General features: G+C 25.1%; 1 protein-coding gene across 1 annotated transcript; it reads left to right on the forward strand.

The window, feature by feature from the left end:
• Nucleotides 1-12,806: 12,806 nt before the first annotated feature.
• On the forward strand, nt 12,807-25,115 carry LOC135924188 (uncharacterized). The gene is made up of 8 exons (XM_065459236.1): nt 12,807-12,920; nt 12,969-13,093; nt 13,157-13,260; nt 13,301-13,488; nt 19,619-19,719; nt 19,770-19,856; nt 20,831-21,191; nt 25,027-25,115. Exons 1-8 carry the CDS (start codon nt 12,827-12,829, stop codon nt 25,113-25,115), a joined length of 1,149 nt encoding a protein of 382 aa, XP_065315308.1. The 5' UTR covers nt 12,807-12,826.
• The last annotated feature ends 344 nt before the right edge of the window (nt 25,116-25,459 follow it).

The raw sequence follows: 25,459 nt of genomic DNA on the forward strand, positions 1-25,459 counted from the left end.
TAGATGGTCTATAAGCAGAGGAGAAATAGGTAGAATTTTTTCCTAATAACGATAAATCCCCATGCTTGGAAAAAATATGCGAGTATGTCTTCTCCTTACCTCATTCTAATGCCTCATCTGAGCGCATTTTTAGCCTGATGAGGACTGCCTGGAAAGAAGAGAGAAATTGGATTGCTTTAACAACATTAGAGGCCGAGCTAATGGTTAAAACAAATATATAATATGTCATGCCAGGAATTTTATAAATATCTCAATAACGACGGTAAACATTTAGTTCTATTATTTAAATCTCAAATAAAATATAATTAAGCTTTAGCAAAGGCGCCATAAAATTTATTGTCCATTTTTAACTGATGAACACATCTTCAGCATTATTTTGTGAATCTTTGTTAAGATTCTTCTGATTATAACTATACATCAATAGCATGTAGATTTCCTACATGTGAAATCATTCCTAAATATACCTCTGCCATTCATTATTGAAAAAATTTTCAAAATGTTAGGACAGCTTTTATAATCTTTATTTAAGAAATATTTTTTTAAAGGTTTAAAAAATTTTAAAATTCCATCGATGGCGGGTATTAGGAACATATGACAACCAACATTGTGCTGACTCAATTCTGTAAATTAGGGTTGTGCCGATATTAAATATCGGATCAAATCGGTACCGATATTTGGCGTTTTCCAAAATATCGGATCCGGCCGATACCTGTAAAAACCCCGATCCGATTCTTTTACTAAAAATGCAATTCTTAAAACTTTTGAGTAATGAAACTTTGAATTATTATTACATCATATTTATTATTTTTTTAATAAAAATTTTTTTAAAAAATATTTTAATAAAAATTTTTTTAAAAAATATTTTAAAAAAATAAATAAAAAAAAATATATAAAAAAATAATAAATTTTTCCGAGTTTCTATATTACATTAATAATATTTTCTAAATAATTTTTTTTTAAACAATGCAAATGTTATTTATTTTTTAAATAGATTTTAAAAGTTTTTTATAAAAATAGAAAGGAACACCCAAAGTTTTATTTATTTTTAATTTTTTTAAAAAATAACACTAATTTTATTATTTATTCTTTAAATAAAAGAATTATTTTTTTCTGAATTATGGATATATTTCGATAAAGATAAAGTGAATTTTGCAAAATGCGTTATCTGCGGAATTCTAATTTCACGGGGGGGGGGGAATAATGAAAAATTCATTTAATACAACAAATATTAGGAAACATTTAAAGCGATAACATCAAACGGAATTCGAAAAGCTAATACAAAAAGAACGAGAAATATTAGAAAAAACAAATTAAATTTTTTAAAAAAAAGCCATGAAAGTCAGCCAACAATATCAGCCATTCTTAATAAAACTAATATTTGGAAATATTCTGGCCTGAAAATCTAGAGGCTCTTATATTTATTTTAAAAAATCTAATATATTATAATTTTATATGTTAAATATTACAATTTTATAAACCAACATAAAATGGATATATTATTATATTTATTTTATCTAGTATAATATAATTTTTTAAAAATTATTGTTGAAATAAAAAAATCAAATTAAATGCATAATTCTTTTGCATAAAAAATATTGATTTCTTAATTACATTTGGTTCAAAGAGGGGTGGTGAAAAATCAATATAAATATCGGATCGGTTTTGAACCAATGTCGGATCGGATTGGTGAAAAATATGTGGATCGGCACAGCTCTACTGTAAATACACTCTGTTTTTACAAAATTCACTGAGGCATTATCAGATCAGTAAGCTGACATGCAATTTATTGATAATCTCGAATCTACTATATTACCATATATGGTTAGCTATGTCTTTGGATTTTTCACTATTTGAGGGGAAAAAATTTAATAGTTTTATTGAAACGACCTTAATTTTGTTGAAATAGCGGAGGATCAAAGGAAATATTTTAATATTTCCCTTATTAGATGCATCTGTTAGAATTGCATATGTATGTCATCTTTCAAATCATCAAGAATTCACCTCCTGGATTTAGGTCCTAAAACATTGATGATAGCCTTGCTCATTTTTGTTCTACAAAGGGTCGTTAAATATTATGGGAAAAAGATTCTACAAACATTGTGATGATAAGTATCTCTGTGAATGTTGTACTACAAGATAAGTGATTACAATTGCCGCAACTGTAGTTGCATCTGTATTATTTCTTATTTTTGGAGTACCTTATTATGTATTTAACGTGATACGTAATAATTAAGCACCTATTCCTATAATGTTATACACACACACGGTAGATTTCCAATGGCGGTCGTTTTGCGGGACATTCGCATAAAATATATTTTTAATTTTAAAATTAAAATCGTTTTTTTATAAAATTTTATCTTGTTTACATTCTTTTATATTTAAAAAAGATCGTTGGTTTTTTTTATATATATTAATATATTTTAATAAATCAAGATGTTATTTTATTTTGAAAATTAGTTACCTACTTTGTATTTATATAAACTAATTATAAAAAATAATAGGCGGATAATTAAGTCCCCGGCTGAATGCCGACACTATGCGGGCCTTCAGTCCGCAAATTTTTTTTTTTAGTTTTTATATTTCTACCGCAATTTTCTCCCGCCTAATACCAAATTTCTCCCGCAATTTGAAAATTTTGACCTGGCAACCCTGTTCCTAACTGATAATAATTAATTTTAAAAAAATAGGATATGCATTCTCATTTATTATACACTTAATCAAATAAAAACGTACATTTTCTCAAAACAATTTGATCATATTTATAATACCCCATATATTTTTAAGATTTAATACTCTATTATTGAAAATTATTTGATCTTGAAGTATTATATTTCGCGTTCGCATAAGAGTTTTGAGTAGTTATATTAAGTAACTTAATAATATTTTTATAGTTTTTTAAATTTTAAAAAGTTAAAATGATTGATCAAGCTTATAAATAAATTTAATAACATTTAGCAATAAAAATGTTTGCAAAAATTAATCAATAATGCGATTTTATATTGTACAAATGTAGTAAAAATAGTGCTCTTTTAGGTAAACTTGAGGAGATCGTTATTTTGGACAGACTAAACTTTTTAAAACAAGCAAAATAAATATTTACAATAATGCAGTGTGCCTCTATCCTCTTTTCATTACGGGGCTAAAAACTCAATTATTTTGTTTTGTTTTGGACCTCTTTAAAAATATTTCACATGTATAAAAAAATTAAGCGCGCTGTGTTCTCTTCTATTTCTCTGGATATGTATTTTAAAAACTTGAATTAATTTGTACAAAATCATATAACAGATTTTAAAAAAATATTTAAATAATTTTTAATATATAAAAAAAAATTTAACATATATTTATTTTATTCATCATCCATTATTCTTTTTTTTAAGAATTGTTTGGTGTCATCATCATATTTTGGAGAATTCAAAAGAGTACCATAAAATGACTTTGTAAAAATAAACAATTAAACCTTTGATGATTATCATTATAATAAAGTATATTTTTTATAATGAAAACATTTAAATTAAATAAAACTACTTTAAATTATAAAGCTTACTATATATTAGTCACAATTTTATTTTAAAAAGCTTTTATTTTCTTCTGCCGGTAGAGTCTGAATTGTTGATTACACTTGAAACACGAGAAGATATTATGAAAATCTCAGAGTTTTATTCTGATGATTTATCAGGATCGTATGATAAGTTATTGTGATATCGATGGTATAAAAATCTTGATAGAATAGAATACTCTTTGAAACCAAAAAATGCTTTGCAGGCCCTTTCCATGTGTAATTGCACTTTAGATTCTCTGTTTATTTAATAAAAGTATTGCATTCATTTGCAATAAGAATTATTTAAATTTTGATTCATTTGTATTAATTATAATTGTTAAATTATATTTTTTTAAATACAGTACAAGAATTACTTATTTTATTGAATTAAATTTTTTAAAATATAGTTATTTACAATAAATTTTTAATATAATAATCTGAATAAAATTTATACATTTCTAAATTTATTTTATTGTATTAGCATTAAAATAAATGCATAGTTAAATAAAGGGATGTTATTTATACTAAAGTATTTTAATAATAAATAAAATCTATAATGAAATTCTCTAAAATTTAATTAAAATAATTATTTTTAACACTCAATAAGATATATTGAGTGATCATAAAAAAATGGAAAGTTTGAGGGGCAATTTTTTTTCTTTCTACCTGGATGGATTAATTTACACGGAACGATGTTAGGATCAATTAACAAAACCTATGCCAATATTTAGAGTCTTAATTGATCCTAATAGATCTTCAAACCAAACATCAGCGGAATCAATGGTTAATGAGTTATAAGCAAAATAAGGAAAGTGTGAAATTTTGAAGCTGGCGAAACGATTTGAGGATCAATTATTAAAACCTATACCATTGTGTAGCCCGTTAATTGATCCTAATTGATCTTTTATCCGGAAAGCAGCGGAATGAACCGTTCATGAGTTAAGAGCAAAATAAGAAAGTGTTGGCACTTTGCCAAAACCGAAAATAAAAAAGATCATGATCTGAAACTTGGCAGTAATGTAGTATTCAATGTGTAAATTAATAATCTGCAAACCGCAATCCGTATCACTAACCGTAACCGAGTTATAACGGTTTTAAAAACGTGAAGTTAGCGGAATTTTTTTTTTAAAGTGAGGATCAATTACCGAAATTTATATGCCAAAGTGTAGAGCGTTAATTGATCCTCCAGAATCTTTGAACCACATACAAGCGGAATAAAGCGTTCGTGAGTTATAGGCAAAATAGAAAGGTTTTGGCATTTTGCCAAAATTTAAAATTCGAGCAATCATTTTTTGTTAAAGCCAATATTTATTGTCTTAATTGATCCTCCGAATTCTTCAAACGGAATGTCAAAAAAATTAAAGGAAAGAGAGATATCATCAAAATAAAGAAAGTGTAAATTTTGCAGATCATGATCTTTTTTATTTTCGATTTTGGCAAAGTGCCAACACTTTTTATTTTGCTCATAACTCACGAACGGCTCATTCCGCTGCTCTCCGGATAGAAGATCAATTAGTGGGCTACACAATGGTATAGGTTTCGATAATTGATCCTCAAGTCGTTCCGTCAGCTTAAATAATTCCTCAAACTTTACGTTTTTAAAACCTTTATAACTCGGTTACGGTTAGCGATACGATTATGCGGTTTGCATTATTAATGTACACATTGAATACTACATTATTGCCAAGTTTCAGATCATGATCTTTTATTTTCGGTTTTGGCAAAGTGCCAACACTTTTTTACTTTGCCCATAACTCATGAACGGTTCATTCCGCTGCTTTCCGGATAGATGATCAATTAGAATCAATTAACGGGCTACACAATGGTATAGGTTTCGGTAATTGATCCTCAAATCGTTCCGCCAGCTTCAAAATTTCACATTTTCCTTATTTTGCTTATAACTCATTAACCATTGATTCCGCTGATGTTTGGTTTGAAGATCAATTCGGATCAATTAAGACTCTAAATATTGGCATAGGTTTTGTTAATTGATCCTAACATCATTCCGCCAACTTCACGGACATGGATCATTAATATTTACAACACAAAGTAATACATCGTTATATATTTAAATAAAAATAATGCATATGAGATTAAGGTTACTATATCAATTTTGTTTAAAATATATTAAAAATTTATTTTTAATTAAAATCCCTTTTATATCCTAAATCTTATATTTTTTATTAACAATTATTATTTAAAGAAAGTTTAGCTAGGTCATTTTCAATAACTACATACTCATGTCATATATAATCTCAACTAAATTTACTTATATTATATATATATTTAAGTTAAAGTAACTGTAAAATCCTTAAGAAATTTTTATAAAAAGGTATTATTTAAATTCTTTTTATCAAAGTAGTTAAATAAGAAGCTTGTCATATTTTGTTTGATTTTCTCAAATATCAACTTTACTCTCTATAATATCTATGACAATTTATTTTAATATATATTTAAATATACCTGAAAATATTCTAATTTTTATTTCCAACTCCCTGTCAACAGTTGTTATCGCCAATAATATTAAGTTGATTTTTTTTTATCAGGTGTAGACAAAGTAGATTTTTTAAAAAAAATCAACCAAAATATATAAGACTTTTTTAACAATAGCAAATATAAAATTTATATTTTGTTGCATAATTAAAAATCATTTATAATCTCATACTAATTGTATTTACGATAAAATAATCTTAATCTATGCAATTTATAAGATGTGTAATATTAATAATTATTAATGCAATATTAGTATTTATATAAAAAATAGTCGATCTTATTTTATTAATAAATTGATTTCTTTATTTGGAATCAACCACATTCATTGATCAACTTTAAATTATAAATAAATTAACAACTTATAAACATAGTTTATTGCTCAAGCGTTTAAAAAAAATATTAGAGGAAGGTATAAAACTCTTATACATTTGTTTTGGGATAGAATACATCATATATTCCGAGCACTTAGGGTAATCATCTTTTGCAGGATTTTTTTTATGAGTTTTATTATATTTATCTTATAAAATACTTTAAAAACATAACAAATTGAAAAATTAATAATAAAAATTATTAAATATCGAAATTTTTATTTCTTTCGATTAAAAGGAACAATAATATTTATAAGAATTTTATGTATAAGATAAATTAGAAAGATACATGATGGCCCAAGCCCCGTTAACAAGATGTCTGGGGGCGCGGCCCCCTAGGCTTTTACGCTCATGCAATTCAAAAATATTAAGCTCATTTTAAAAATAATTAAGTTTATCAATAAAAATACATCAAAAAAACCTTGGCCTAATAAAATGTAGTCCTACCTAAAGAAAATAAAATTATATATAAAATCAGAAATGACAAAAAATGAGGGAAACAATTCAATTCGACCAAATTTATTCAATCCTACTAAGCCACATACAAATTCTACTTATGCTATGAGTCCTATAATCTTTATGACAATTATTATTTGTTAATATAATCACTGTAAATTACTAATTCATATTATAAAAACAAATATTCACTAAAAAACATCCGATTTATTTGGCAAAAAGTAGTTCCTGTTCCTTCGAATATTTAAAAAAAGTCGGTTATTAGATATGGCACGATTTCCCACGGTTCTAAATAAAAAAATGAAAAAATTGTAAACTAAATAAACCATCTATTGGGGAAATTAGTGCCAAAACTCACTTCCAATATAAAAAGAAAAACCGTTTTTTAGATGAAAAAATGCCAGGTGACTTATATTTAACTAAAAACTATTGGAAATTAAGATAATTATTTAAAAAAATATTAAATAATTTCCAACCATTAAAAGATTGTTTATAACATATAATATATCGCTGATATCTTCAGCACATATTTAGTGAGTGAAAAGAAAAGTAACGATGTCATTTTATTAAAACTTAATGTGACGGCGTTACCTTTGTTACTTTTTTAAAGTAATATGAAGGTAGAAACGTTGCTATTATTACAAAGTAATTATAACGACATATTATTCTTTGCGTGACGTCGACAGTTCAAATAATTATTTTTGGGGAAATTTTTGAAAATATTTCATGTTTAATATTAATCTTTTTCCCATTTCTGTCCACAACAAGATACTTTACAGTATCTGACTTTCTCCGTAGCTGGATATTTAAAATAATGGGAATCTGGATTGTTTTTTATAAAATATTGTATTATATAAAAAAATTGATTTGTGAAGTAATTATCCTTTGTTTGTAAATAAAAAAAAAGATTCCTGGTAACATTACCTAAAAACTGGTTTGGAAAAACGCTCTATCTGGAAATGGCCTAATGGTTTCCCTCATACCCGCCAATTTATATAATAACAATATTTGTCAGAGTTAGTGACATTCCGTTTTAATATTAATTAGGCTTAAACAGAATAGTTAAAAAAAATTTTCCTTGTGGACTAGAAAATAATAAGAACCATAAAAAACCTACAAATTGGTACAGCAGATTAAACAATAATTCTTGCTTGTAAAATAAAATTCATAATTCAAGGAACTAAAACTCTAGATACCGAAGACCTTTGACTCAGCTTAAAAAATTGAAGTTAATATTTTTATATATATATATTATCTTTTTAACGCGTAAAATAAAAATTAATATCAATGACAATTTCTTACTAGACCAACGTTAGTGTTTGGTTATCCAGTAAATCAAGTCTGAAGCACAAAGTTTGGACATCTATTCGCAAATTCTAGAGGTTTAGGCAATATATATTTTGCTAAAATATTGAGTCAGCTATTTCTTAGAAATTTTCTCAAGACGAGACGTTTAATAACACTACCAACCATCTTAAAAATGAACGTATTTTTAATATCAAAACTTATAACTGTGCTCAAAACTGGTTTTAATTTTTTTGATATCTTTTTATTTTCCTAGTGGAGTATAAAAATAGTAGTAACTATTTCTTATTAACTCCAAAGGTCTTAGCATAGGAACAACCTAGTAATATTTACAACATTTAAATGGACTCATAGGCATAGCTAAGATTTTTCTAGGGGGTGGGGGTCTTTTGGGTAGTTGTTTGCCCCCACTTTAATTTTTATTAGAGGTCTTATAATGCACTTATTGTAACCCTTTGATTCAGGCGCGTACGCAGGAATTTGGTCAGGGGGGGGGGGGGTAATAAAATTTTTTAAGAAATATTATTGTTTTTTAAAAATATCAAGCATAAATTTATTAGAACTAATAACTATTTCTAATACACAATTTTAAATTAATGTGAATTATAAAAAAATTATATGTATAAACCGTCATAAGAAACTATAAAATAAATGTGAATTATAAAATATTAAACGGATATAACTGGCGGTATAGAAAATCTATAAAATAAATGTGAATTATAAAATATAAAGTGAATATAACCACTATATGAATCACTTAAATGACACAAAATAGAAATTTAAATTTTTTGAGCCTTTAAAATTTATATATATATAAAATTTAAATGTTGGAAATATAAATTAATACACAAAAAGTTTATAAGGAATAATTGTATTTTGTATGTTATATATTTACATGCAAAATCCAATCTTCGTTGGGATTGAGCTAATTTTTCAATTATCTCATCCTTGCTTGTCGTCAAATGCCTATGAATATTCAAAAAATCCAACCTTTCAATCTACATTTCAGAAGTTGTACTTCTTGGTATGTTTTTCAGAGACCTGCAGGCCCGGCCCCGAGCAGGACCGTATTTTAGTTTTTTTTACCCGGGCCGGGCCCGAATTTTTATTAAAAAAACACCCGGGCACGGCCTGAAAATTTTTTTAAAAAAATATCCAGGCCGGGTTGTATATTTTAAAACAGTCTATATTTAAAATCGTTATTTAGCTATTAAAATAAAAAATAAATATAATTTATTTTAAAAAAATCTGGGCCGGGTCTGAAAATTTTATTTTAAAAAAGCCTGGGCGGCCTGAAATTTTTTTAAAAAAAACCTTAACCGGGCCGTAAAATATTTTAAAAAAAATACGGGCAGTGCCCAGCAAATGGTACTCTGCAGGGCTCTGTTATTCTTCTTAAAAAAGAGAATGTTCTCTCATTAGTTTACTAATGGAAAGAGTTGCTAATATATATAAACCCTTTTAATACTTGGGAATATAATCTAAAATGTGTTTGAAATGCAAAGCTTCCATCATTTTTTGGGACTATATCAACCATAGTTAATTTTATAAACATAGTTATTCAGCTAATTAATCATCATAAGATACTTTAACATCATCATGATAAAAATCTAACAAATATTTTTTTTCTATCATCATCTGAAAAAGGTTGGTAAGGCTTTTGTGGAAGTAATATCTGCAGATTGGTTAGTGCTGCATGATGAATTAAAAACCATTCATTATTTGGGTTATAAATATATCTAAGAGAAGGGACATTTGTTTTTCACTACTCTTCTACTGATCCTATATTAATGTTTTAACGATGAGCTTGCCTTGCTGCAAGTCGAGGGAGACAAATATTAAACACGTATAGCTTTGCTTTTGACTCAACAAAAACATGTAAAATATGAAATTCTTCATCAACATTAGCCCTAATTTCCTTGAGTTCTAATAAAATGCTATCCGCTATTCTCATCTTATTAATCAAGTCAATGTCATGTTTTGAAAAGTATTACATATAGTTGTATAATTAAATAATACATTCTAATGAGGAAAAAAATTTGGAATAAGCATTGAATCCAATAATTTTCCTGCTTCTGAGGAAATATTTCTTTCAGGCCATTGTGATATTGCAGTAATAGCAAATAATCGGCTCTTCTACCTCCATAAAAGCGTTACTGCTTGATGGCGAAGACTCTATCTCTTTGGACAAGCTTGCAATTTATATCTCCCTGTTGGACAAGGAGTTTCAGAAATAATTATTATTTGACTGAAAATTTGAAAATAATAAGTAAATATCACGCCGGAAAACTTGAAATCGAAATTATTTGATAAAATAACTTAGTAGTTAAATGTGATAAATAAATTTAATTAAATATTTAATATGAGATAGGAATAAATATTAACAAATATAAATTAATATAAACAATAATATTTTTGAAAAATATATCCGGCATCTGCATTTTTTGGCTTACCCTGCCCCCCCCCCCCACTGCGTATGCGCCTGCTTTGATTATGTTTTATTTTGTCAAAAATAAATTCAGGTTATTTTTTTCTAAAATTTTTGAATTATTGTCGTTATTTTAAAAAATTACCTTTATATTTTTTCTTTCAAATTCTTGCTTATAGTGATACATTGTATACCTTAGTGCAGAAGATGGGGGTGCATCCGTGAAAATTGTATTTATTATGTTCAAAATGATATTTGCAAGAATAGACAAATTTAAATAGCCCCCCCCCCCCTTCATCTCAGCTACTTCTATGACTGAACTCAAAACAGGGATTTTAAATTTTTGACTGATTTATATTACTTTATGGAGAAGAAAATAATAAAAGTGCCAATTTCTTATTCAAAAGTTTTAAAACAATTTTTTTTTCTAATACCCAAAATTTTTTATTTGACTCACAAAAGGTTATTTGAAATTTTTTATTTATTTTGTTTTTCCTAGGTAGAGTAAAAACAATGATAGTACAAATTTATTACTAGAGCCTAAAATTTAATTCTCTATTACCCAAAAAGGCATATAAATTTTTTATTTTCTGGTGTAAAAAATTATGGATGTTCCAATTTCTTACTAAACTCAAAGATCATTGAACTTCTTTTTAATACTTAGTGTATTTAACTGGGCTCAAAATAGGGTAATTCTTTTAAAAAAATTTTGTTTTCATCGTTGAGTAACAATATTGGCAGTGCTAATTTTGTCTTAGAATTATATTATAATATATTTCATATATAATTATTCCCTTGAGGAGTAAAAAATAAGGGCACATAAAATTTCTGCGCGTGTCTGATATATGTCTAAATAAGAATTGGATAATCTTCCAAGTCGTATTATTTAGCTTAAATCCTTTTCAGTTTACGGCAAACCCTACCCTATCCAGCAATATGACAACACAAATTATAGATCGGTCACAGTTTAGCATATTAGAATATATATTTTTTTCAACATTCTACTAGCATTCATATATATTTTAAATTTAATTTTTTTTAAGATGAGTTCAGATATTTGGGAAGATGAAGATTTTGACTTTGAAGTATCAGATGCATTGATTTTAGCTTCTCAGCAGAAACTATCAAATAAATCTTCCAATAAACTTAAATCTAATGATTATATTAATTTTTCAAATCAAAAATTTAATTCTGATAATAATAGGTTAATAGATAAATTTTTTTTTAACATATAATATTAATTTTTCAAATCAAAAATTTAATTCTGATAATAATAGGTTAATAGATAAATTTTTTTTTAACATATAATATTAATTTTTAGACATCAATCTTATTATGATTTGACCAAGAAAGTCAATATGTTGCATAGTGAAAACAAGACATTATCTGATTCCTTGCAATTTTTTAAACATGAGTTAAAAAATTCAGAGATTAAAGATAATCATAGAAATGAACAATACCAATATCACTTAACATTTATTAAAGAAAAGTACAAAAAGGATTATGAACAATTGAAGAAAGAGATAGCTGATAAAGTATACTACAAAAGAGTTATAGAAATTTATTCTTAATAAGGAAGAAAAAATTATACTAATTAATAATCAATATGATAGCCTTAAAGCTGATTTACATAATAAAAATCAGATTGCTGGTCAAAATAAAGATAATATCTTACATGATGGGCAAAAAATTTTGGATCAGAATCTTTCTTTAGATTATGTAAAAATTAAAAGAATTGTAAATTTGTATTTTCACCATCTTGTTCATCATCTATCAAAAATTTCAAATTTCATAAATTTTATGCCAACAAGATTTTTAAAAATGTATATATTTAATAAATAGTATTTTAATTCTTGTTTTAGATCAGATGATTTATTCTATAAATTAGAACATAATAAAAAATTAATGGATACCTATTATGCCTATATAAATGAACAAGATGGGTCAGATATTTGCACAACAAATTGTAACTATTTTAATGTTGGATTTTTACCAATAGTAGCAATGATTGAACATATTTTGGATGTGTTTGTTTTGAATTTAAATCAATTTGTAAATATATCCATATATAAAAATCAAGAATTTAAAGATTTTGAAAATTGGTGGGAATTATACATGATTTCATATGTTGCAGAATATAAGAATATATACAACAAATATTATGATCCAACAGATATGATAGATTTAATTAAAATAATAGATAATATCTTTAATAATTTTGATAATCTTATTCAGCTAATGTTACATTTTAATTGGAAAATGTATCAGAATCTTTCTTATGCAATTATTCGGCAAGATATATATATCAAACTAATTATTGATGATTCAATTGGTAATTTTAAGACTTTTAATGTAATAATATTACATTTTACAAATTTAGATGAAACATATAATATTTTACAACTCTATCTCAAATCATCTGAAGAAATGTATTATAAAATAGCAAATAATAACAAGTTGCTTAAGAAATTTATATGCCTACTAGTCATTTTAATAAGAATACCGGTATATATTTTTTTAAAGTTAAATATAAAAAAATCATGAATTTTTTTTATACACTAAAAATAGTCAAATTCGATGGCAAGCCAATCAATATTGGTGAATAAAATTATTGTTATTTTAAACCACATAGCATATGATGAAGGTGATAAAGAGAATATTTCTAATAATAAGTTATACATTTTTGGCTTATAAATTTTGATAGTGGTTTAGAAAATCTTGCCAGATACCTAAAATGTATGTCAAAATGATTTTATCATATGGAGTTGAAGACAAGAACACTCTTTCAGAATTTTTGAATATAATAGATTTACTGATTACCTTTCTTCACTATGGTCATGATTATATCAATGAATCATGTGAGACTGAAGTAGTTGGGCAAAATATCAATAAACAGTCGTGTAAGTAAATTATATATAAATAATGTTATGTAGCTTAAGCATTTTTGTACTGAACAAATTTCAGAACTTGGATGCCTAAATTTTAACAACCAGTTTACTAAAAAAAAAGTTATACCCAAATTAAGAATGTGAACAGTTATTTACGTAGTTTATAAAATAATTTGAGGAAAAATGTTGAAAATTTTATTTGAAGAATGATTTTTGATCAAATTTTGCCTAAAAATGCCAAAATCTTTTTTAATTTTCATGCATAAAAATCTTCCAAGATGAAATCAAAATTTAAAAAAAGATTGTTCAAATTTTTTTTTTCAAACTGGTTATTTATAAATAGCCAGTTCATTTATGAATCAGGGGTAAAATTTTTTAAAGGTTATGATTTGGTTAGAGTTAAGCTACTCATAATTAGAAAGATTCAATTATGGGTTTAATAAAATTATATCTGTTTTTTGAGTCTATAAATTTTACCTATGGTTATATTAAATTTAAGTCATATATTTTCAAGTTATGATCGACTTGGATAGCATTTAAAATAAATGAGCAGTTTAAAAATTTTTTTTTTTTAATTTCTGGCAAATTATTAATTTTTACCTTATTATTGACTTTTTGCTAAGTTTAAAATTTTTTTAAATGATAAATATTAGATGGTTTTACTAAACTGCAAATACCTAGGTACTAAGTACACTGCAAATCTGAATTAGATAGAAATATTATAAATGTCACATTATTAGATGAAAATTTTTTCTGGTTTTTAACAATAATTACAATATCATGATTAAATTAAACATATACAGTGATTTAATTTTAAAACCTGTTTATATTATAAGAAAAGGATTAATAGCATATATAAATAATTTATACTTGCAGTTTACCTAAATATCTGCAATCTCATTAAACCCACATTGAAATTTAAAAAGGAAATGACAAATGAGCACATCTTTTAGTTTATTATTAGTTGTGATCAGGGTTGCCAGGTCAAAATTTTCAAATTGTGGGAGATATTTGGTATTTTGCAGGAGAAATATGAAAATTGTAGTAGAAATATAAAAATTGTTTAAAAAAAAGGCCCACAATGGCCGGGATTTTAATAACGCTTAAATTAGTTTATAATACAAAATCGGTAACTATTTTTCAAAATAAAACAGGTAACTATTTTTCAAAATAAAATATTATAGTACGAGACAAAAATTTTTAAATACTATTTTATTATTAAAATATTATCTTGATTTATTAAAATATATTAATTTTGTAAAAAAAAACAAACGATTTTTATTTTACAATGTAAAAAATATATTTTATGCAAGTCCTGCAAAACTAACGCATAGGCGTAGCCAGGATTCTCCTAAGGGGGGGGGGAATTAAAAAATTACTGGGGGCTTCGTCTCCAGACCCTATTTTTGGGCGGGCCTTCGGCCAGGTTACCTTAGTCTATATATTCATAAAATATTTTTACAAGAGAAGGTTAATTTTAATAAAAAAAATAAGCCTGGAACAAATATGAAATATATTTTTATTAGTTTATATAAAATATAATAAATACTTATATATACATTAATATAAAAGCATGGTAATAATTTATTCTAAACAAGTATAAGGAATTTATTTATAAAAAGTAAGCAGACATATAGTTGATATTCCTCTATTATATAAAATTAGTTACAAAATACTAGGTATAATTCCACTTTTACAGACATATTCAGTTAGAGAATATATTACAGTTAATATTTTAACAAATTTTACTAATCAATGCTCTTGAAAATAAATATAGCAACAATTTGCATTCAATTATTTAACGCCATATATTTATTTTAAATAAATAATGATATTAAAAATTAATTTTCATATTATTCATCCCTCAATGTCTTTAAAAGATATTTTCTGATGTCCTTATCAATATTTTATAGTTTTCTGTAAAATATATAATTTGCTATATTGGTAAAAATTACTTGATTGTCATATGATAATTGATAAAATTAGATATACTGTAAATCTACGACATATAATATTCCACTGTTTGTATTGTGCTTTAATTTTTTTATTTAATTTTATCAATAGTTTTAAAATATATTTTATTTTTATTAAGATAAATAAATTAAAATTACTAACTTTATAAAAAATTATATTTGATATATTATATTATTTAATAATTTTATGGATCTATTATTTAGTAATTTTATGGATCTATTATTAATAATTATAATATATTTCACATTTGTCTTAAGAATTATCTTTGTCTTAATACTTATCTTTGGCTTATATTTCATTTCTTAAAAGCATTTTTGGTTCACTTTTTTTATATATAAATGATTTTTTCTAAAAATGTATAAATTATGATGAATAGTTTTATAAAAAAATATCAACTTTTACATTCTTTATTCCAAATTATTGATTAAGATATATTCATACATTTTTAGGGATCAGGGAGTGGGGGGAGGACTAAGGGGGGATATTTTTTATTAGCTTAAAATGATATTGATAAATATCTGAAGGGGGGGGGGTATATTTCCCCTTGCCCCCCCCTGGCTACGCCTATGACATTGGTATTATTATAATCAGTGCAGGGAAGTGTATCTACATCTATTGCAAAACAAAAATATTCTCCAAAAATAAGAAATAATACAGATGCAACTACATTTGCGGCAATGGTATACACTTATCATGTAGTAAACATTCACAGAACTACTTATCATTACAATATGGGTAGAATCTTTTCCCAATAATATGACCGCCTCCGAGATAAATGAAAACTTTACTTGTAGATCAAAAATGAGCAAGGCTCTCATCAATGTTTTAAAACCTGAATCCAGGAGGTCAATTCCTGACGATTTGATAGATGGGCATTTCTAGCAGATGCATCTAATAAAAGAAATATTGAAACATTTCCCTTGATCCTCCGCTATTTCAACAAAATTAAGGTCGTTTTAATAAAACTATTAAAATTTTTTCCCTCAAATAGTGAAAAATCTAAAAATATAGATAACATAATGGTAAATTTAGCAGATTCGGGATTATCAATGAATTGCATGTCAGCTTTCTGATCTGATAATACTTCAGTGAATTTGGCAAAAACCAGACTGTATTTACAGAATTGAATCAGCACAATGTTGGTTGTGGCGTTCCTAATATATGTTGTTAAAGCAATCCGATTTCTCTCCTTTCTCCAGGTAGTACTCATCAGGCTAAAAATGCGCCTATTAGAATGAGGTAAGGAGAGAACATACTCGCATATTTTTTCCAAGCATGGGGATTTATCGTTATTAGGAAAAAATTCTACCTATTTCTCCTCTGCCTATAGACCATCTAACTTTAAGTAATTTGGTGAATCATAATAAATAGAGAGAATTACAATCTCCTCAAACAAGACATCAATGTCTTTCGGTATTTTTAATATATTTATTAAATTATAAAAACCATCAATTGATGGGTTCTGTTCCAATGTCATAATATTTATACAATTGTAAATAGAGTTATTAAAATCAAATTTTGATTGTAAATATTCTAAAATTGTCTTAATAAAAATTTTGTTTCATTTAAAAATATATTAGAGTATTATTTTAATATAATATTTTTAGCAATAGCGCCATAAAATTTATTCTCAATTTTTAACAGTATGAACAGAACTGTTGCATGATTTTGTGATCTTATTAATAGAATCTTCTGATTGCAACTGAATGTTAACTGCGTGATAGATTTCCTTCATAAATAGGCTTCTGCCATTTCATTCTCGAAAAAATTTTTCAAAATTTTAGGACAGCGTTTAAAATCTTTATAGAAGTATTTTTTAAGGGTTCGTAAAATTTTAAAACTCTATCTATGGCTCGTATTAATGATAACCACCTGATAGGTGCATGTCGCAACAACTCACACCATTTTAAATCAGATCACACCAACTCTTTTAATTCATTAACTATTAGTTAATGAACTAAATCGTTAAAACATTTCATCACAATTATTTCATCCACTTGCCTTCTTGCAAGAATTATGTAGTATATAGCATATACAGCCAATTAGCATTAATTCATAATTGTGCTGCCTTAATTCGGTAAATACACTGTAGTTTTTGCCAAAATTTACAGAAGACATTATCAGCGCTGAAGCTGATATGCAACTCATTGATAACCCTGAATCAGCTATATTTTTTATTATGTGGTTAGCTATATCGTTGAATTTTTGACTATCCGAGAAAAAAGATTATAGCAGTTTTATTGAAATGACCTTATTCTTGTTGAAATAGCGAAGGATCAAGGGAAATGTTTTAATATTTCCCTTATTAGATGCATCTGTTAGAATTGCATATGGATGCCCATCGTTCAAATCGTCTAGAATCGCCACTTAAATTCAGGTTCTAAAACATTTATGATAGCCTTGCTCATTTTTGTTCTACGACAAGATGGGGAAAAGATTCGACACACATTGGATAGATATCTCTGTGAATGTTGAACTACATGATAGGTGTATACTATGTCCGCAACTGTAGTTGCATCTGGATTATTTATTATTTTTGGAGAATATTTTTGTATTGCAATCTTTGTTGATAACTTCCCTGTATTGACTTATATGAATGTTGATATACTCCCCTGTATATTTATTGTTGATTAAAAATAAAACAGGATAGAAAGAAATTTACAAATTAGACATGTTTTTCGAATAAATATTTAAAATTGATTTTAAAAATACAAAAATAATCAATTACTGTCTCTCAAAATTATTATTTATATATTAAAAATGTTAAAATGCTAAAAAAATTGCGGGAGAAATTAAAAAATAGTGGGAGATTTCTAATTGCGGTAGTTTTGCGGAGTGAGATGTCTGCGTGTAAACTAAAAAAGGGAGTCTCCCTCTGATATGGGGAAACATGGCAACCCTGGTTGTGATAGAATCATTTTTTATAACAACTTTTTAACCACAACTGGAAACCATTTTTGAAAATTTTTATATGGATATTGACTTGACAAAATTAAAAGAAAGATTAGTTTATTATTTGAATTATCAAATTTACTATTATGGTTGTTTGTAACCAACCATCCTTAAATATATACATTACTTTCACTGGTACATTTCTTCCTATCTTCTAAACCGAAATATTTGCCAAAGTGTAAGTTACGACCAGCGATCTAAAATATATCAGATATTGGTTTAGGTTCAGGTAAAAAACTGTTCAGGTTCGGTTCTTAAAAAATAATAATATCAGTTTAGACCTTTTTGCCTACAAGCCTATTATAATATCGTAAAAAAGATAATTTTTTAAATTTTATCATTACTCTTTAAAAATCATATTGAGCCGTATACAATTGAAATAATTTCAAGATTCTCTTCTGTCAAATTGCCTATAAGGAGGAAGAATAAATTTTAGGGAGCACTAACATATGCTAACTTAGGCAGCACTCTCAAATAGCAATATTGAAAAATATCTAAAAATAATTGATACTTTTTAGTCAAAAACATTTTTAAAAGAGTTAAAATATCAAAACCGATTTAAAGGCATTTTTAAAAGTTCGGTTGAGAAATTTTTTGCGTTTTAGGTTCGGTATATAATAACAGTTAACCAGGTTTCACCGTACGGCTCATGCGGTTTAAATCCTTGGTTACACACGAACCTTAATATTAAATTTATCAAAATCTAAAATGGTCAGGCTATAATTATGTTTTTTATTATAAATTTGACATGGGTCTCTAAGTAGACTAAGAATATATTGGTATTGATTTCACGAGTTTAATATTAATAAAATTGATCTTACTAAGAGATTTTGAAAGTTTTTGTAAATGCCGCCTTATCCCATTTTGTAAGATCAAAAATTATACTTTGAATTTTAACTAGATCTTTCGCATCGGTTCTATATTTTTATCTCTAGGAAATCCTCCAATAAAAATTATACTCCATCTCTTATTTATTAAAAAATATTTTTTCGTAATTTTTTATTTTTTTACATATCTTGAAATATTGATTTAAAATTAGGTATGAATAAGAATTTTAAAAAAATCTCGAACATGTATAATATTGTTAAAATGATAACATATTAAATTATTAATTATGAAACTCTTAATTTTTGCATAATTTATATTTCGATAACATATTAAATTATTATTTATGAAACTCTTAATTTTTGCATAATTTATATTTCCATAAATTAAGATGACGAAAATCAGTGTTTCATGAGCATGTTTTTTGATCAATTCGAGTATTTTGTCAAGAAGCAGAAAGATGATCCCTCCAAAGTTTTAGTTTTATCCAAGGTTTGTTTATTTAAATTTAATATATTATAATAATTTCTCTTGGATTATAGCTCGTAGAATTCTTATCGCACATGGCCCGAAAAAGTCAAATAAACTCTATGTTAAACACAAATTGCGTTTGGTACTGCAATTCTCTGGTAAAAACAATCTATTTTAATTTTTATAGCCATAAAAAAGAGTTCTTAAGTTTGGAATGTGAATTAAAAGCCGTGTGATTTGGAGATTTTTTCAAATCTAACGCTTTCCGAAATTGATACTGTGGTATTTTTAAGTTTTCGATACGATTTAAAATTTTTAATAGTCTTGAAATTTAAAAGTGTCTTCAATATATTTGAATTAGAGACCTGAAAAGACTGGCCCGCTTACCTGATCAGGCAAAAAATTATAAAGGGCCGAGCCTGACAATTCATACAATTTTAACGGGCCGGGCAATTGTGCAAAAATTGTTAACAGGCTGTACGAACCAGGCCGGGCTTTGCAAACTAAATTCAATTTTTTTTAAATTTCAAGATCTAACCTATTCAATTTCACTTAATATGCTATTTTAAATTATATTTTGAGGACAAATTTAACTAAAAAAGCTGATTTTACATGGATATTGAATATAAATCTTCTTTTATTAAATTTCTAATTGAATTAATCTTGCCAAATTTAAAATCCTTTTCGATTAAATTAGTGCAATGTCTATTAAATGTTCTTCAATTACGATTTTTTTAAAAAAATATAACACAAAATTTTAATTAATGTTAGATTATAAGATAATAAATACTGCTTGGACTAGAGGACTTTAAAATAAAGTTATTAGGCAATGAACATTTAGCATTTCTAGCCATTATTTTTAAGTTTTACAATAATTTATATATATAGTTACCATTGGTTTTATTTCTATAAAATTATTTACAAGTTACTTCATCTATTAAACGAATGCGGATAAATATTAGGAAAAATATAAAAAATTAATAAAGAATAATATTAAAAATGATAATCTATCAGTGTTAGCAATAAGAAGTGTTCGAGGGGAGATAAAGCGAAGATTGTTATATTTCAATTAAAACTGAAATATACAAAAATCTCATGACACCAAATATTTTTATTTATAATAAACAAAAAGTTTTACAAATTTATGGCGGATGTGCTAGACTTTTTAAGCAACGAAATATATCCTTCCATAAAACGGGATCATCCACCTGACGTTGAGGATGATGAAATCATTGATAAAATGGAAGCTAACCTTCCGTCTAATATCGCAGATTTTGTCAAATCAATCGTGGTCAGCATTTTACAAATTTTGCACTTCCTCACCTCACGGCTCAGTTCTACCCCGCATATACACGAAACTAATTTCATAACCGATAACCCACTGAAAAACAAATATTGTCATTTTTATGATTATAACAAATTGTTGGTTTTGCTTTACGATGCACTATTCCTCTATTTTCCAGACAAGGAAAAGGATTTATTACATAGAGACAGTTAGTTATAGTGTTGCGTAATCGGCTAATTTTAGCCGACTAAAAACGGCTTAGCCGAGATTTTAGGTGGAAAAATCGGCTAAGCCTAATTAGGTATAGCCTAAAAATCGGCTAAGCCTAAAAATTGGCTAAGCCTAAAAATGGGCTAAGCTTAAAAATTGGCTAAAATAAATTAGTCAAAATTCTGCATCGATGCTTAGCATTAATTATTATCTATTTATTTTAGTAAAATAATTTATTTTATTTATATTTAATGTAAATATTTTATTATTATCAACAAATAAACATGATATGATTTAACATTTTTTATTTATTTTATTATATTTTGAAATGAAAATAAATTTATTTATTTGATGTTTTTTTAATAAAAAAAATAATATGCTGCTATATTGTAAAAATGTAATATTCTTTAAATATAATTTATTAGTGATTTTCACAATCTTCTTTGTAAATACATCTTTTTATTGAGGAATTATATTGTAAATTTTATTAGATAAATAAACAATCTTTTAGGTGAAATCTTTTATCATTTTTTTAAAATTATCTATTTATTATTAAATGAGGTAAATTTTATGAAACTTTTTTGATGTTATTTTATATGATCTTTTTAAGGATAATATTTTAATGTGACAATTGTCATAATCGTTCTTTTATAAGTTTTTTTAATTTTTTTGAAGAAAGTATGTTAAAATAAGTATTAATAACATGTGTAAATACAAATTTAGTGAAGATGTACCAATGAAAAGTGACAATTGTCATAATCGTTATTTTTAAAGTTTTTTTGACGAAAATATCTTAAAATAAGAATTAATAATATGTGTTAATATAAATTTAGTGAAGATGTACCAATGAAAAGTGACAATTGTCATAATGGTTAATTTTAAAGTTTTTTGAATTTTTTTGACGAAAATTTGTTAAAATAAGTATTAATAACATGTGTAAATATAAATTTAGTGAAGATGTACCATAGAAAAGTGACAATTGTCATAATCGTTATTTTTAAAGTTTTTTGACGAAAATATGTTAAAATAAGTATTAATAACATGTGTAAATATAAATTTAGTGAAGATGTACCAATGAAAAGTGACAATTGTCATAATCGCTATTTTTAAAGTTTTTTGAATTTTTTTGACGAAAATATGTTAAAATAAGTATTAATAACATGTGTAAATATAAATTTAGTGAAGATGTACCATAGAAAAGTGACAATTGTCATAATCGTTATTTTTTAAAGTTTTTTGAATTTTTTGACGAAAATATGTTAAAATAAGTATTAATAACATGTGTAAATATAAATTTAGTGAAGATGTACCAATGAAAAGTGAAAATTGTCATAATCGCTATTTTTAAAGTTTTTTGAAATTTTTTGACGAAAATATGTTAAAATAAGTATAATAACATGTGTAAATATAAATTTAGTGAAGATAGTGACATTTGTCATAATCGTTAATTTTGAATTTTTTTGAAGAAAATATGTTAAAATAAGTATTAATAACATGTGTAAATATAAATTTAGTGAAGATGTACCAATGAAAAGTGACATTTGTCATAATTGTTATTTTTAAAGTTTTTGGAATTTTTTTGAAGAAAATATGTTAAAATAAATATTTAAAACATGTTTAAATAAAAATTTAGTGAAGATGTACCATAGAAAAGTGACAATTGTCATAATCGTTATCTTTAAAGTTTTTTGAATTTTTTTGACGAAAATATATTAAAATAAGTATTAATAACATGTGTAAATATAAATTTAGTGAAGATGTACCAGTGAAAAGTGACAATTGTCATAATCGTTATTTTTAAAGTTTTTTGAATTTTATTGACAAAGATATTTTAAAATAAGTATTGATAACATGTTTAAATAAAAATTTAGTGAAGATGTACTCTAGATAAGCGACAATTGTCATAATCGTTATTTTTAAAGTTTTTTGATTTTTTTTGACGAAAATAGTTAACTTGCATCGATATTGATTTTAAAATAGAAAAAAAAGTTTACCCAAATTTTAAACAAGATTGTCTGATGAAAATTGGTAAAATATAATAATTTCTAACTTAGGATTAGATATTATGATATAAATTTTGCATATTAATTTCTGACCCGATGAACAAATGTAATAAAATGCCAATTTGCTCCTGTTTTTGGGGAAGAATCTATTATTACCATATGTTTTTCTATGGCATATACTCAGGCAATTTTAATTTTACAATCTATATTTTTACCCATTTTCATCAAAGAAATTTTAAAAATAACGATTATGACAATTGTCACTTTTCTATAGTACATCTTCACTAAATTTTTATTTAAACATGTTATTATTTCGTCAACAAAAATTTAAAAAATAATGATTATGACAATTGTCGCTTATCTAGAGTACATCTTCACTAAATTTATATTTACACATGTTATTAATACTTATTTTAACATATTTTCGTCAAAAAAATTCAAAAAACTTTAAAAATAACGATTATGACAATTGTCACTTTTCATTGTCTTCACTAAATTTATATTTACACATGTTATTAATACTTATTTTAACATATTTTCGTCAAAAAAATTCAAAAATCTTTAAAAATAACCATTATGACAATGTTAATTTTCTATGGTACATCTTCACTAAATTTTATTTAAACATGTTATCAATACTTATTTTAACATATTTTCTTCAAAAAAATTCAAAAAACTTATAAAATAACGATTATGACAATTGTCACTTTTCTATGGTACATCTTCACTAAATTTTTATTTAAACATGTTTTTAATACTTATTTTAACATATTTTCTTCAAAAAAAATCAAAAAACTTTAAAAATAATGATTATGACAATTGTCAATTTTCTATGGTACATCTTCACTAAATTTTTATTTAAACATGTTATTAATACTTATTTTAATATATTGTCGTCAAAAAAATTCCAAAAACTTTAAAAATAGCGATTATGACAATTGTCACTTTTCTTTGGTACATCTTCACTAAATTTATATTTACACATGTTATTAATACTTATTTTAACCTATTTTCTTCAAAAAAATTCAAAAAACTTATAAAAGAACGATTATGACAATTGTCACATTAAAATATTATCATTAAAAAGATCATATAAAATAACATCAAAAAAGTTTCATAAAATCCACCTCATTTAATAATAAATAGATAATTTTAAAAAAATGATAAAAGATTTCACCTAAAAGATTGTTTATTTATCTAATAAAATTCACAATATAATTCCTCAATAAAAGATGTATTTATAAAGAAGATTGTGAAAATCACTAATAAATTATATTATTAAGAATATTACAATTTTACAATATAGCAGCATATTATTTTTTTTATTAAAATAACATCAAATAAATAAATTTATTTTCATTTCAAAATATAATAATATAAATAAAAAATATTAAATCATATCTGTTTATTTGTTGATAATAATAAAATATTTACATTAAATATAAATAAAATAAATTATTTTACTAAAATAAATAAATAATAATTAATACTAATCATCGATGCAGAATTTTGACTAATTTAATTTTAGCAGATTTATATAGGCTTAGCCGATTTTTAGGCTTAACCTAATTAGGCTTAGCCGATTTTTAGTTTTAGCCGATTTTTAGGCTTAGCCTAATTAGGCTTAGGCGTAGTTTTTAGCCGATTACGCAACACTAGTTAGTTATATATTGTCTAATTTTTTTAAATGCTTAAGTCACATAGTATCTTCTCTTATTTGTATAGTATGCTTTTTTTGAATATGAATTATAATTACAAGGGCATTATGTGACTAAAAAGCTATAAAAACTTTTATATATTTGTTAAAAATTTATTATTATTAATTTTTAGTGATACTAGATTTAATAGAACCGTTGATGAGTCAAGAGGAAATAAGCAAACTTATTGAAGATGAAAATGATGTTTATGACATTGGCTAATCTATATTTTTAAAAAAGAAAGCATAACATATACATTTAGATAATTATATATTTAAAAAAAACGAATATGAAAAATAAACACTTGCAAAATTTTAAAAAAATGAATTTAGCAAATCATTGCCAAGTAATAGGTTCAACTATCCCCTTCGTTTATATAAATATTTTTTTCAAAAAATTCTCAAACTTTTTTGAATACATTGATTATCAATTGTCTATATCCAACATCAAGTTTCTTTTAACAACTCTAATAATTATGTTTATATTAGCATATAAATAATTTTTATTCGTTAATATGATATAATAGGAAGTCAAAAATTTCCAATCTATATCTAATATTCCCTGCC

Source organism: Gordionus sp. m RMFG-2023, chromosome 2, assembly GCF_954871325.1.
Source record: "Gordionus sp. m RMFG-2023 chromosome 2, tfGorSpeb1-WG-v2, whole genome shotgun sequence".
NCBI lineage: Eukaryota > Metazoa > Nematomorpha > Gordioida > Chordodea > Parachordodidae > Gordionus > Gordionus sp. m RMFG-2023.

Excerpts from the sequence above, each read along its gene's own strand:
- LOC135924188 (XM_065459236.1), top strand. The coding sequence starts at position 12,827 with ATGTTACATTTTAATTGGAAAATGTATCAGAATCTTTCTTATGCAATT. Across the intron at positions 12,921-12,968 it reads AATTATTGATGATTCAATTG|ATGAAACATATAATATTTTA; the intron begins GTAATTTTAAGA and ends TTACAAATTTAG. Across the intron at positions 19,857-20,830 it reads TTTGGTACTGCAATTCTCTG|TTTTACAAATTTATGGCGGA; the intron begins GTAAAAACAATC and ends ATAAACAAAAAG.